The sequence below is a fragment of the Ailuropoda melanoleuca genome, chromosome 6, assembly GCF_002007445.2.
Source record: "Ailuropoda melanoleuca isolate Jingjing chromosome 6, ASM200744v2, whole genome shotgun sequence".
Classification (NCBI taxonomy): Eukaryota; Metazoa; Chordata; class Mammalia; order Carnivora; family Ursidae; genus Ailuropoda; species Ailuropoda melanoleuca.
The window spans coordinates 56,204,792-56,218,495 of NC_048223.1; the positions used below are offsets into that span (position 1 = coordinate 56,204,792).

The 13,704-nt window shown below is 47.1% G+C and overlaps 1 protein-coding gene across 1 annotated transcript in view; it reads right to left on the minus strand.

Moving 5' to 3' along the window:
- Positions 1 to 1,146: 1,146 nt before the first annotated feature.
- ACTN2 (actinin alpha 2) overlaps positions 1,147 to 13,704 on the minus strand; it is a 64,033-nt gene continuing 51,475 nt past the window's right edge. Inside the window, exons 13-21 of the mRNA XM_002928596.4 lie at positions 12,923 to 13,031; positions 11,202 to 11,342; positions 9,531 to 9,713; positions 7,348 to 7,482; positions 6,350 to 6,529; positions 5,595 to 5,741; positions 3,547 to 3,612; positions 2,600 to 2,758; positions 1,147 to 1,376 (exon numbers count right to left, since the gene is read on the minus strand). Coding sequence (XP_002928642.1) covers positions 1,218 to 1,376; positions 2,600 to 2,758; positions 3,547 to 3,612; positions 5,595 to 5,741; positions 6,350 to 6,529; positions 7,348 to 7,482; positions 9,531 to 9,713; positions 11,202 to 11,342; positions 12,923 to 13,031 — 1,279 coding nt within the window. The 3' untranslated portion in view covers positions 1,147 to 1,217. The remainder of the gene's footprint in view (positions 1,377 to 2,599; positions 2,759 to 3,546; positions 3,613 to 5,594; positions 5,742 to 6,349; positions 6,530 to 7,347; positions 7,483 to 9,530; positions 9,714 to 11,201; positions 11,343 to 12,922; positions 13,032 to 13,704) is intronic.

The following is a 13,704-nucleotide window of genomic DNA, read 5'->3' on the forward strand; positions in this document are numbered from 1 at the left end:
ACAGCATTCGGCAGCAGGCGCAGAAAAACGAATGAGCACTGACAAGATCGAGACGATGCTGGGAGCACGTGGGGCGTACCGTGTGAGGCTTCCGATGCGGACAGAGCCACACTCGGACTTGTCGGGGTGCACCAGCCAGTCACGGCGGCAAACGCACCCCACATGCTAGCAAAAACCTCTAGTAATTCCTACTGCATGAAATGAGCCCAGAAATGAATTAGGAAAGAACTTACCTCTGCCTGTGGAGAATTAAGCCTTTCCTACTGTTTCCTACAAACTCCTCCTTGCCAGGTCAGGAAACCACAGGCATAAAGAAGTTCTTCCTGGAGAGCTATGAGGGTCCCAGTTTCTGGCCTGTCCCCTCCTAGAACTGCTACGACGGACACTTGTTTATTTAAAAGCAGAGCACTTCTATACGGAGAACCTGTGCTAACAAGTTCTAGAAAAAGCACAGAGACCTGGAATCAATAAATAATCCTAAAAAAACCCTCATTTTATCTAGTGCTTGTATCTTCCTCACTGGCAATTAAACTGACTTTTGTTATTTCCCGAGGAGGTCCCTACTTTGGAGGAAGACTAAGGCATTGAAACCCACTAACTGACTACACAATCCTAAATGATAAAGAGTTGCTATGATCTCTACTTAAAAAGTTTTTGGGACTAAAGAACGTTCCAGTAGTTGGTTTTCATTTCCTGGACAATATTAAATTCAAACATACCTAATCTTTGGATAAGCAAGAAAGTAAAACACTAATATCCCAAACATATTACGCTAGGGATAATCACATAAACATATTAAACATGAAGAATATTTTTAAAGTATCAAACGTTTACCTAATTTGTAATTTTTTTCCCCTAATCTTAAATCTTGGGTATTTTGCAATTTCCCATTTTTCACTTTTCTCCCGTCCCTAGAGCCTCTGATTTCACACTCCTTGAGTCATCTGCCGTTTTATCAAAGAAACAAACAAAAACCTGACCATCTCATCGCATTCACCTACAAATCCAGAAATAAAGACAGCTACTGATGACACACGCTACCTCGCTAACCACAGAGACTTCATTTCAGCCGTGTCACGCCGCTGGCCAACTACTGAGCTGCACACTCTTTTTTCTCTCTCTTAACTTAATAAAGCTTGTCAAAGGTTCCAGGAAACCAACTGTGACTTCAGCTTTTATTGCGTTCTGATGGGATCAGTGATTACAGAGCCCCAGCATCACAGATCGCTCTCCCCGTACAGGGCGGAGGAGAATGCGGTGTAATCCAGGGCGCCGGGCACGCTGCCCGGGCCTGAGTAGGCGGGCATCCGCTTGATGCAGTACTGGGCCTGATCCGGGGGCAGCTCGCGTCGCAGCTCCTCGGCCAGGATGTACGGCTGCAGAAAACACATACGAGGGTAGTGAGCTCCATCGCAGGACACACGGGCATGCGAATGGTTTTCATCCTGACACAGGGCTTGCATTTGTTTAATAAAGGATGAGAGGCAGGGGGTCTAAGGGGCATGGCAGCAGACGACCAACAAGGCCCATTTCACTGCTGAGAGCCAGGCTGCAAGGTGATTTGTCGGGGCCAGGCTGCAAGGTGATTTGTCGGGGCCGACAGGACATTTAATATGTTTCATAAGGGCAGAGGGAGGGCGATCACCAGCATTTCTCAAACTGAGCCATCATGCAAGCGAAAAATACTATGACCTAAGACTCATACCGGAAAGATAAAGGGATACTTGGTTTCTATCAGATGCTGATGAGAATATAGGGACAGTTAACATGATCAACGTCTTCTTTTTTTAACGTATGTGATATGTGTTTTTAGAAAATGGAGTCATTTTCTACTCAGTGGATTAAAAAGCTAATTTTGCTACTGGAGAAAACCACTTTTGTAAAGCAAAATGAAATCGACATTTAATAATGGAATGTATGTATTTTTTAAACTGTCAAATGTCCAACAGGAAGCAGGATAATTCTATATTTAACTTTGCTTCCATGGTCAGGCCCAAAGTCAGGGTCACTGATCCTTAAGAAGAGGTTCCCATGGGGCGCCTGGGTAGCGTAGTCATTAAGCGTCTGCCTTCGGCTCAGGGCGTGATCCCGGCATTCTGGGATCGAGCCCCGCATCAGGCTCCTCTACTGGGAGCCTGCTTCTTCCTCTCCCACTCCCCCTGCTGTGTTCCCTCTCTCGCTGGCTGTCTCTCTGTCAGATAAATAAATAAAATCTTTAAAAAAAAAAAAAAAGGCTCCCGGTTCCACAGTATCTGAATTGTGCACTTTCTTCTTCCTGAGTCGTATCTCCCAACCCAGAATGTAAAATGAAGTTAAACCAGTGAAACACACACAAAAAACTCTACAAAATGTGTGCTGGGTTCCTTCTGTCCAACTCCCTGGGAGGCCCACACATAAGTGCCGGGAACAGAGTATCTGCATTTTCTCTGTTCTGTGTGGGCCACTGTTAGGTTTACTTGTGGCTTTCTGAATTCAGTGCTGATGTGGTACAAAATACACTAACATCAAAATGGTTTTTCCTTGGCAATACTGTTTCCTGCTTTCCTAGAACAATGCCATGAGCTCCCACAAAAGCAGAAGGAAGTCTGTCAGTGCAGACCTTATCAGAAGCCAGGATCCGGAAGGAGGCGATGACCTGCTCCGCCGTGTCGGTGTCGGCCGTCTCTCGCGTCATGAAGTCGATGAAGGACTGGAAGGTGACGGTGCCTTGTCCGTTGGGATCCACCAGGGTCATGATGCGGGCAAATTCAGCTTCGCCCTGAAGCAAGGTTGCAAAGACACACGTAATTCAGCAGGACAGTCCTCAACTGCGCCATTCCCCTTCCTTTCATGCCTGACGTGCAAATTCCTAACGGTCTGAAAACTTCTGTTTTCCCTGCATTTTCTTCAGTCTTTGGAACACATTCCCCAGAAGGGTGACTTAAGTTTATTGCCATCAAATATGTCACAAGTTGCTGTAACATCAAGCTAGAAGTTCCCGAATGTCCCAATTCCTTCCTCGCTCTGACCCACGGAGCCTTCAGACCTGAACGTGCTTCTGGAAGAGGCATTGGCAGAGAGCGAGGGAGATGGGCCTTTCCCCAGACTACGACTAACAAGAGTAACGTTGCTGAGTAGAAGGCAGTTCAGAACATGGCTCCCGTGATTTTTAAGGGTCTGAAAAGAATCAAAGAAGCTCATGTTCAAAATACAAATCAGTATTAGAGGGAAAAGCACTTTGAAAATCACCAGGCTACTAAAAGCCACTGAACCGTATAGGCTTTATGTGGGGGAACTGTATCGCAAGAAAGCTGTTTTGAAAAGTTCATGTTTTCTTCCTTCACTAGGAAAAGAAAACCTGAGCAATTACTGAGTAACAGTATGTGTTCTGGTTCTATGAAACGATCTTTATACAACAGCAGGCAAACCCTCAAAAAGATAGTCCTATACAATGAAAGGGAACCAGTCCCAAATGTGCTGTCATACTGTAAGCCGCTCACTTCCAGTAACATACGTCCAAGCTCAAGAAAATAGCCAATCCTTGTAAAATTTTAGCTTCTGTCTTACCAAATCATAGCCCATGGAAATCAAGCAGGCTCTGAAATCCTCGTGATCCATCAGGCCGTTCTTCCTCTGCCGACAAACAAAAAGAACAGAGACGCTGAGAAGTGGGGACAAGGCAAACGAGCGAACAGAACAGATGCCGTAAGAGAAGGGCCCCGTGGAGCCCTGCCAAGGAGACGGGAAGGGTCACCCTTGACTTATAAGAGAATGGAGCCAACACAGGGATGTTACAAAATAGTTTCTTGAAAAGGAAAAAGGAAGAAATGGGGATAACCACCAGGCAAACACGACAAGAGACTACAGGTTCACGAAAGCAGCAGGAAAAAACCACCCAGAGCCAGGAGAATGACCCCGTCAGGATCTCACTACCGCCACCTACTGCTGACAGAGCCCAAGTGTCCCGAGAAATTATCATCTCTCGAGGCCCCAGGCGGTCCTCATTTGTGGAGCTCCCCCAAAACAACACCACTCCTGGAACTCAGGCCCAGGGACCCCACAAGCACTCTCAGGCTCATGGGCCAGGATGGCGTGGCCCCTCCAGGCATCACCCAGCCTCCCCACGGGGGTCTGCACAGAGCAGTGAGCAGGGAGGCCCACGTGGACCACCGCTATCACAGCTGAGAAAAGACTAGGTCAGGATGAAGGGCGACCCCAACTCTCTGGACACCACGAGGGTGACACAACGCCCAAGACGTAACATGAAGTGCACGCAGTGCTGAGACCCTCCGCTCGCTTTCTCTCCCTGCCTCCGACCCCCCAGTCTGTGCTGGCCGAGGGCCGGGCACACTTCCTGAAGCACAGCCACGCGCGTGGGACGCCTTCGCTCTAAGAGCTGCAGTCAGAGCCCCTCGGGGCACGTCTGCTCGCCCTCTGCCGCCCCTGCCCTCACTGTTTAATGAGAACGTGAAGCAGAGTGGGTCTGCGTCCCCGACACCTCTCCCCACGACCTCAAGCAAACATCCTTTCCCCAGAACCTATACTCCTTATATTTAAACCCAGTTTTTAACTTGGCAGGTTCTGCATTGTCCTCCTTTGGGCTTGAGCTGCAGAAGACAATCTCATTATCTTGGATTCGAATAGATGTGCCCATTCTTTATTACGTCTCAGGCCCCCCTCAGAGGTCTACAGTCTGAACTCTCTAACACGTGTGAAGCTGGCTGTGTAGCCCAGAGACATTTTGGGGGCGGGGGTGAGGAGGGGCAGGGGGAGAGAGAGAATCTCAAGCAGGCTTCAGGTCCACCGCAAGCCTGACACGGGCTCGATCTCACCACCCGAGGTCGTGACCTGAGCTGAAATCAAGAGTCAGCCGCTCAGCCGATGGAGCCTCCCAGGCGCCCCTGCCCAGAGGCATTCTGAGAACCGTTTACTGATAAGTGTACACCGAACACAGCGTCCTATACAGAGTAATGGGATATCCTCTTTTAGGGACCTTTAGCACACGGTATGTGGCCTTACAAGTCACTTTTAGCCATACAATAAGCAAACTGGGAATTTTCTTACAAAGAATTGGTTTTACTTAATATGATTCAAATCAAAATCCCAGGTGATATTTTAAAAGCAGCACGTAACTTTTTATATGCCTTTATCATGAAAACGGTCATCATTCTGTTGGTACATTTTCCTAATTTTTATTAATTAAAAAAATAACTTTTGAACGTCAAGACGGTAGGTTACGTTTTCATTAGATGCTTCACCCACGTAGTTACTTGGGAAAAGTACCTCAAAGTGCCTTCGTAGTTAAGTCTTTAGAAAAGATCTAAGTCCAACAGCCACACCACAGCAGGGACACACTTTTCCTTCGACAAATCTCACTTTGCCATCGACTGCAAAGGCATCCATCGGGCCACCTGCAGAAAGCTGCCCACGAACCGCCACGTGGCGTCCCCGTGCGCAACGTCAGAGCCTAGCACTGCCTTTCTGGTGGCTGTTTTCCTTCAGCCTTAATCATCCTGCTTCCCTGTAGTGTTCACAGGGCGTTAAGACTAACTAAGAGCACGAATGTTACTTCACATCCCCCGTGCTGCCTTTCGAGCAAGGCGAGGGAGACGTACCCTGTCGAAGTGGTTGAAGGAGGCCCGGAACTCATTCATCTGCTCCTGGGTGATGCCCTTCGCGTCTCTCGTCAGGATCTGGGTCTCCACCTCGTTGATGGTTCTGGCGATGGTCGTCAGCAGCACCTCCCACCCGACACGGATGTGCTACCACAGGAGAAAGGAAGTGGTCAGCTCCGGGTCCTCCCAGCCCATCAACCTTGCCCTCCTCGTTTTCCTAACCCGGGGGGCTGAGCCAGAGGGACGGAAGTAGGGCTCACCTGACTCTTTTATTATTTATATTTCTTTCATTCTAATTTTTTACTCTTCCTAAGATTCTGTGGTGGGAAGTGCTCAGAAGTGACAGAGTGGGGTTCTAACAGTGGCAACCGACCCTTTGTAAATAAAATGGTCAATGGAGAGTCTGCTTGTCGCTCAACACATCTTTCCATTTACCAAGTAGCAGGATGGGCCCTGGGTTACACCTGCCGGCTCCCAGGGGGAGCAAACGGGGCCAAACTGGTAGAAATGTGAACCGTTCGTTACTCTCCGAGCAGCACGGGGAATTCACTGTGCTGATGATGAGGATGATGATGGAGAAAACTAACACTTCGGTGGCTCCGATAGAGTTCACAGAGCTTGTTCACGGACAGGGATAGGGAAGGCGTGAAGATCCCTCACTTGCACGGTGTAGAGCCTCCCAGGAACAGAGACACCCCGAGAGGAGGTGAAAGGGTCACAACCGGGAGCCACACCCAGCCTGCCTGGCCCCGTACCTCCATGGTGTAATTGGTGTGCTTGTTGTCAAAGACCAGGGCCTCCTGGATGAGCTGATGGTCTCCCTCCAGCTTGTCGATGTTGTTCTTGTAGTTGATAATGTTGTGCTCGTACTGCTTCAGCTGGTTCATCTGGTCTTCCAGGGCACCCGTGATCTGGATGGAGCTCCGCGCAATCTCCTGACGGAAGCAACAAGAGGGGGGTCAACAGGCAGGTCGGCCTCCAGGGCCACCGTGTGCGCGTCCCGAGTCCCAGTTCTGCTCAGACGCTGCACTGGTGCTCGGTGTGGCCGCGGTCCCCTGATCTTCTCAGGAGAGCTGGGAAACGGCAGTCCCACAGCAGGACAGCACCCCTACTTCTAGTTCATCTAGAGGCTGGGGGAAATCAACCGAGATCCAAACCAGCAAAGCAAGAAGAGGGGCAAGAGAAGAGTTATTTCTTCTTTGGATGAAGAGGGAAGCTTCCCTGGGTCAGAGCTGCCCTGTTCTGGGGGAGGCTGGGGGAGGGTCTGCGGGAAAGAAGCTGCCCGACAGACTGAAGACCCCTGGAGGGTGGGTCACAAGAGTTTCTTATATTTTTACAGGTTCTCCTTTTAAGAAAAAAGGTAACATTTTATCACCGAAAGGGAGGTTGGAAGAAGCACAAGAAGGCAATATATGTCTCTTGGCTGTTCTCAGTGATAAAATGAACCCAGAAATCAGTGTCATCCCAAGAGCACTTTTCCTTACATGTTCTGAAAATGCAAAGCATTTGTGACTCTTCACATGTCCTCCTTAGGGACGGAGCGTTTAAAATATAGGGCCTACAGAGGCTAAACACCAAGAAACAGTGCCAACATCCTTTTAAATAACAAAATGAATGGATGGCATCAAGAACAGCCTCGTGCCCCTTTTTACTGGGCCCCCACGTACTGCACTGATGCCCAAGGCTACACGAGCTCAACAAAGGGAGTAATTTCGAGGGTTGCAAGAAGCTCTTTGGAAGGGCACCGCCCTACCTCCATCTTGTTCTGGATCCATGGCCCAATGGCATTGGCCTGAGCAGCAAACTGGCGTCGCAGACGCTCATTGGCGTGCTGGCGGGCCAGCTCCTCCTGCAGGGACTGATCCCGGATGGGCACGAGCTGCTTCACCTGTCAGGGACCAAGGGCAACAGGGATTAGAGACCAGCTTGCATCCAAGAGGAGTGACCAAGATAGGTGCCAGTAGTCCAAAGTGTAGGGGTGGGAACAGAGGGAGGGTGGGGAGGAAGGGCGAGGAGGGGAACATGGGGGAGAGGGCAGGGGTGGGGTGGAGTTGGGGGAATGGGGAGGTGTTTCAGGGGCCCAGTCCACAGCACAAAGGATTTGTGAACTTGAATGAGGGAAAGCTGACATCTTTATTTTCATGATCTCTGATTGAAAGTTAGCGCTTTCTTTGATTACGAATGTGGGCAGCAAATCCACAGTCATGTTTAGCTGTGCTGTGACTGGAGCATGGTAGAAATCACAGTCTCATATAAGGTTAGTGATTGCCTGCCTCTCAAAATAGCATGCACAGTCATCCCTGCTTCAAAATGATCAGATCTGCTGTTAGACCCCAGTTTTAAATGTGTCTGTGCAGAAGCACATCTATTATCATACAGCAGCTTTAAAAAAAAACATTAAAAATTGTTTTAACATCATTTGTTTCTGTTGCCACCTTAAATGTTTTTATGAATTTACAAATACAATGATCTGAAGGGATCCACAGGCTGCCCCAGACTGCCGGAGGGATCCAATCACAAAACAGGTAAGGACCCTGCTAGGTTCCCAAGTTTAACTCCTATCTAACACGGGATCGCAGGAAAGTGTTGTACCAGCCTACGTCTTTCTCGTTCCATTTGTACCCTGGGATTTACATTCTCATGCCCTGCCTGAGTTCTCTTGGAATCCACAGACAAAGGAACTATTTCAAAAGTCTTTTTGGCGTTTTCTGCAGAACTGCTCCTACAAACGTCACTGTTCATAATGTCCCTTTCACAAAAATCCACGTGCCCACTTCGCTCTTTAACTTCGTGCTGGGAGAAATGTTTGTCCCACTTTAAGAAAGGACATATTTGTCTCTCCTTCAGGAGGACGACTTAGCTCAACCTGGTTCCCTTTCCACGACGGCTGTCAGAAGGCCTGAGCACTCTGAAGCTCAAATGAAGGCAGTCTGGCCCGTGTCTCAGGCACCCTCTCTCGTCCCCATACCTGGTCGTCCCCTCTTTTGCACTGCTGATAACTGAACAACTGTTGCAGGGCTGTTCTTATGACAAGCCACCTCAAACCCACCTGGCGGACTTACTCCCGAGGGCCTCTGCAGCAGCATATGGAGGTGAATGTGCTATAATTGACACCGTGAAAATGATTTTTCTTAAGAACGAGACAAAAAGGCTCAAATGATCCCATGTGGACTATAATTAAATATGTGGACAGTTTCCCAAAATCTAAAAGGCAGCAAGTCAGCAGGAGTACTTGAGTTCCTCAGTTTTTTAGGCGATTTTTCTGAATTTAAAATTCACACACATTTGGCAAGTGTCTATCCCATATTCTAAAAATTCTTTAATGAAATACGTACTATAGGTAGGCTTGAGTGCACCAAATTTTCAGTGGGGGTTTTAAAAATAGTTTCCCTTATGGTATTAGTCTCATAACCTATACTGATTTTGCCAACATTTTATAAGATCTTCTTAAGGAAAAACATTTCTACTTTCCCTCCTTACAAATCAGAGGCTGCCCAATGGCATTTAAGAGTCTACCATATTTCATCTGTTAAAAACAAGACAACAGGCCCAAAATGGAGTTGCTTAGGCTAAGCCCCACGTCACCAACCCAAGATTCAGTTACAGTTCCAGTTTGCCCGCGAATGGAATCTTAAACAGTCACCTGGCCAGCATTAGTTAGGTCATCTGCCCAACAACCCCTGCTGTCCCCTGAAGGAAAGCAGCCTCACAATAACCAAACGGCTTGTTTTTGCCCGGTAGAACTTCTTGTTCCCCTCCCCTCTGCCCATAAAAGTCTTTCATTTTTGTACAGTGCCTCAGAGCGCTTTCCTATGTGCTAGACAGGACATCTGCATGATTCAAACACTGTGAAATCTGGGGTGAGCAAAAACTCCAATCATCGTGAAATCAGTCACTCCAGTTCCCCAAGTACTGACCTCGGCCTCAGTCACCCACCTTGTCCCACTTGGCCCGGAGCTCATCCATGGTGACAGTGCTGTAGGGATTGCTGGAGCTGATCCTGATGTTGTAACTCTGAATGACCTTCTCCACCTCGTTCTGGATGGCCATGATGGACTGCCGCTCGCCATCCGCCTCAGGCAACGTCGCTTTGAACTGCTCGTGAGCAGTGATCAGACTCTAACCCGGAGACAGAAGTGGGGAGAACTTAACTGTAGTGTGACTTTTACAGGCTTCGATGTTCCCTTCTGCACACATGTGAATGCCTTTTATAATTGCAGGAATCTCTGCAGGGAAAACAAATTCTGGATGTTTTTGTAAGGCTATTTTGTGCACAAAAGTCAGGTTCCTTGAAAATGGAAAAAAAGATACCATGATGACTAATTGATGGCTCTGAACCCAAAGTCTTCAAAAAAAAATAACTGTTTTCTTTTTTAAAAAAACTCTTTGCTTTCATAATTTTTGATCCCCAGCTATTGTTTTGGTCTTACTTCTCCACTGACAAACAGAACTTAGCTGCCCATCTTACCTTTGTAGTCCAACAAAAGAACATAACATTTGCTGCCTTTACTTAACAGACCACCAGGAAATACACCCCTAGTTCTCAGAAAGAAAAGGCCACAAAAAGCAACTCTTTCCCCCTAAGGCTTTAAAAACCTCCATTTATCAAACCTACCCTTTGGCCCTAATGTCTAAGACAGCAGCCCCTTAGTTCTGCTGTATGTAGGTGCCATGGGAACCACCTTCCAGTGCCAAGTCAACAGTCACTTTAGACACTACAAGAGATTGGCTGCAATAGAGAGATCGACTGTTCACCAAACAAAGAAACCACATCATGCATCAGGTATGGCTTCCATGGCAAACTTAGAAGTCTCACTTGTTCAAAAAATAAATGATTTTAGGTTGCTAATCTCTGCTTAAGAATGCATGCAAAAAAAATGCAATGTTCAACAAAATAATTTCCTTCCCCCTACACCCAGGTGCAAACCTTTCTAGAATATTCCTTGGCAGGGAGGGTTGGGTTCAAACTCCAATCTTCAGCATTCCTTTATATTTGGATTCTTTCTGATGACTTATCTATTTTCCAGAAAGAAGAATTTAAGAGTTTTCCCTTAATATTCCATTGTACCTCAAATTCACGGTACACTGGTGTCTCAATAGACTGGGTCCTGGCTCTTTGAGAGTAACTCTCTTCCCTAACGTGACTACTTAGAAGTCTTACTCACAATTTTGAAGTTCCAGAAGAAATCAGAAGCAGAACATTTTGGTTTGTGAGAGACAGGAGGTGCTGCTTTGTGGTTTCCTATGCTTTAGGACCCAGCAAAACTACACAGATTTTAACAGTAATATGCATGTATTTGCAAAGTACTTAACTCAGCAGCCAATAAATTAATACCTTTCCACGAATATCTCCCAAGAGCATAGATGTCTATGTTGCTCAGTGATTCCACAGTATTTTTTAAACAACAGGCCCTTCACCATTTCTGATGCACGTTAATTTTTCAATTGCAGCAAAGAGCAGTACACACATTTTTAAGCTAAGGGTCAAAGCGTAATTTGGGCTTCCTAGGTACATTTTTCTTAGGGAAAAAAAGGAAACAAAAGAATTCTAAGTTTTTGAAGCTACGATTCGTCTCTAGAGCAGTATGGTGCTGGGGGTTCGGTTACCTGGATCTCCTCAATGCTGTGGACGATGAACATGTCTTGGAGGTCTTCCATGGCGCCTTCCATCCAATTGTTGAAAGGAGCTGCTCTCTTGGCAAACTCCAAGTGCAGCTGATCGATGGTTTCCAGCAATTTCTCAGTTCTCTGGAGGTAAGTTAAATAGAAGCATTAACATAGATGAGTAAGAAAATTCTCTCCGAAGACGTCCACCTGCATCCCAAACAATGAACTATGACCTGACATGTTAATCGCCATGCGCTCATCACTAGCACGTGTTCACAGAAGATTAGCCAGCGTTCCATGATCAGACTGAGCCCTACAGGTCTCTCAAGTGGCTTCTGAATCAATAAAGGATTTAATACCACCCAGAGTAGCTTTGTTTTCAAAGGAGAGTACTCTGCTCCATGCCACTTTTCTGAAAACTGAGACTCCGTGGGGGGATATAGTAACTTGCTTTCGGGTAACATAGTACCTTTAAGGTCAGCTCTGATTCCCTAACACGCTAGGTAACAACACTCAACACACCTTCCTCGTTTTATAGACAACAGTGTGCAGGGAAGATGCTCGCCTTCCCCAGAAGTCACCTACCTAAGTGAAGACACAGGAACTACAGTTTAATGTTCTCCAATCCTCATCAGGATCTAACACAGAGATCCTCTCGGCCTTTCTGGGCTTTCCAGCCACAAACACTGCACTCGTTTCACAGGGCAGAGATGCTGGGGGCAGACAGGGAAAGCACCTCCTATCTATAAGTCTTCCATCCTTATTCATTGTTTCTCCTGTTCTAAAATATTTGTGGCGTGGAGGCGTGTTTCTCTTTCATGCCTGGTCCTTCTCTCAACCTTCCTTTCTTTCCCTCTTTTTTTTTTTTTTAAGATTTTATTTATTTATTTGACAGAGAGAGAGACACAGTGAGAGAGGGAACACAAGCAGGGCAAGTGGGAGAGGCAGACACAGGCTCCCACTGAGCAGGGAGCCCGATATGGGGCTCGATCCCAGGACCCTGGGATCATGACCTGAGCCGAAGGCAGATGCGTAACAACTGAGCCACCCAGGCGCCCACAACCTTCCTTTCTTTAGGTGGATATGTAACAGCCAATTTGGCATCTAGGAAGCTTGATATCATGTATTTTAAAAGTGAAAAGACTCAGAACACTGGCCATTGCCTCCTTCCTTCGTCTTATATGAGTCTTCCACAGTAAGACACAACCGGGCACAGCTAAACACCAGCCACTTTCTGCTGTTCACCCAAGTCTTATACTTGACTAAGGCCAAGTTCATCCTGGATCTGTTTCGTATCCCTTTTCTTTCAACGTTTGCTGCCACTTTGCCTTTGCCCGCCACACGTAAATTCTTTCTGAGTCCCGGAGTAAGTCAGTTTACTCTTTGTAGAAGGCCCTTTGGAAATTCACTGTAATCACTACCTGATACAAAATGGGTTTATAACATAATCTTATTAGTTCTGGATTTTTTTTTTTTAATTCAAAAGCATGCTTCACTGAAAAAAAAGTATGCTTCCCCGCTCTACAGATAAATTATGGGACAAAGCTACCAAATTTGCATTTCCTTCTTTCTCCTATTTTTCATATTCTCTGTGGCAGTCCTTTCACGAGACAACCTGTTTTGTTTTAGACACAGCATGCCACAGAAAAACAGAAAATTAGTAACAGACACTTGATTCAAGAGCCTGTGTGAAAAGATCTCATGTCAGCAGGCAGCTTCACCTCCAGGGCCTCCCTCCTCTTCTGAGTAAGCGTCCCCAGTCTGTCCCACTGGTCACAGATCTTCTGACACCGATCGTTGACATTCACGGCGTCGTGATAGTCCAGCTCACTGGGGGAAGCGAAAATAAGGATGAGCTTTCCCTGATGTTAAGAGGAAAACGGACACAGGCTCAAAATAAACAGATTAAAAAAAAAAAAAGATCTGACAGAAAAATGGCAGAGTATTACAGGGTTTTGTTATTTGTCACCACTGCAAACATGGTCATTAGTCTTTGACAGATTCCAGGAAGAATGAGTAAAACACTTGCTGGTGTAACCATTTTCTACACAGACAGAAATGCTGTGTCCTTGGTGCCCCAAGCTAACTTCACTCTGGCCAGGCCCCAGAGTATTATTTTTAAGCGGCAGTGAACCTATAAGCAAAGCCAACCATCTGACCTGGAGGGCAGTCCTGTGGGCGCCCGAAGCCACAGCAACTGGAACAGCAGAGTGAATCAAGGGGGAGGGACATATCAGCTTGCACCCCATTGTGTCCTTGGCTCCCCTCAAAGGGCACTGGGCTTCCGGGCTGGGCTGGAGAACCACGTCCAGAGGGGGCGCCTTGGCTTCATCCGGCACCGTAGGGACTTTGGAAAACTAGCAGACCAGAGCCCTCCCTCTTCTAGAGGGAACCTGTGACTTCTCTAGTGCCACTGGTGTGGCAGCCAGAACAACATGATTTCTGACCACAGGACTCCCCTTCTTCCCCAGCAGCCCCGTGTCTGCATCCCAGTGGGGTCTTT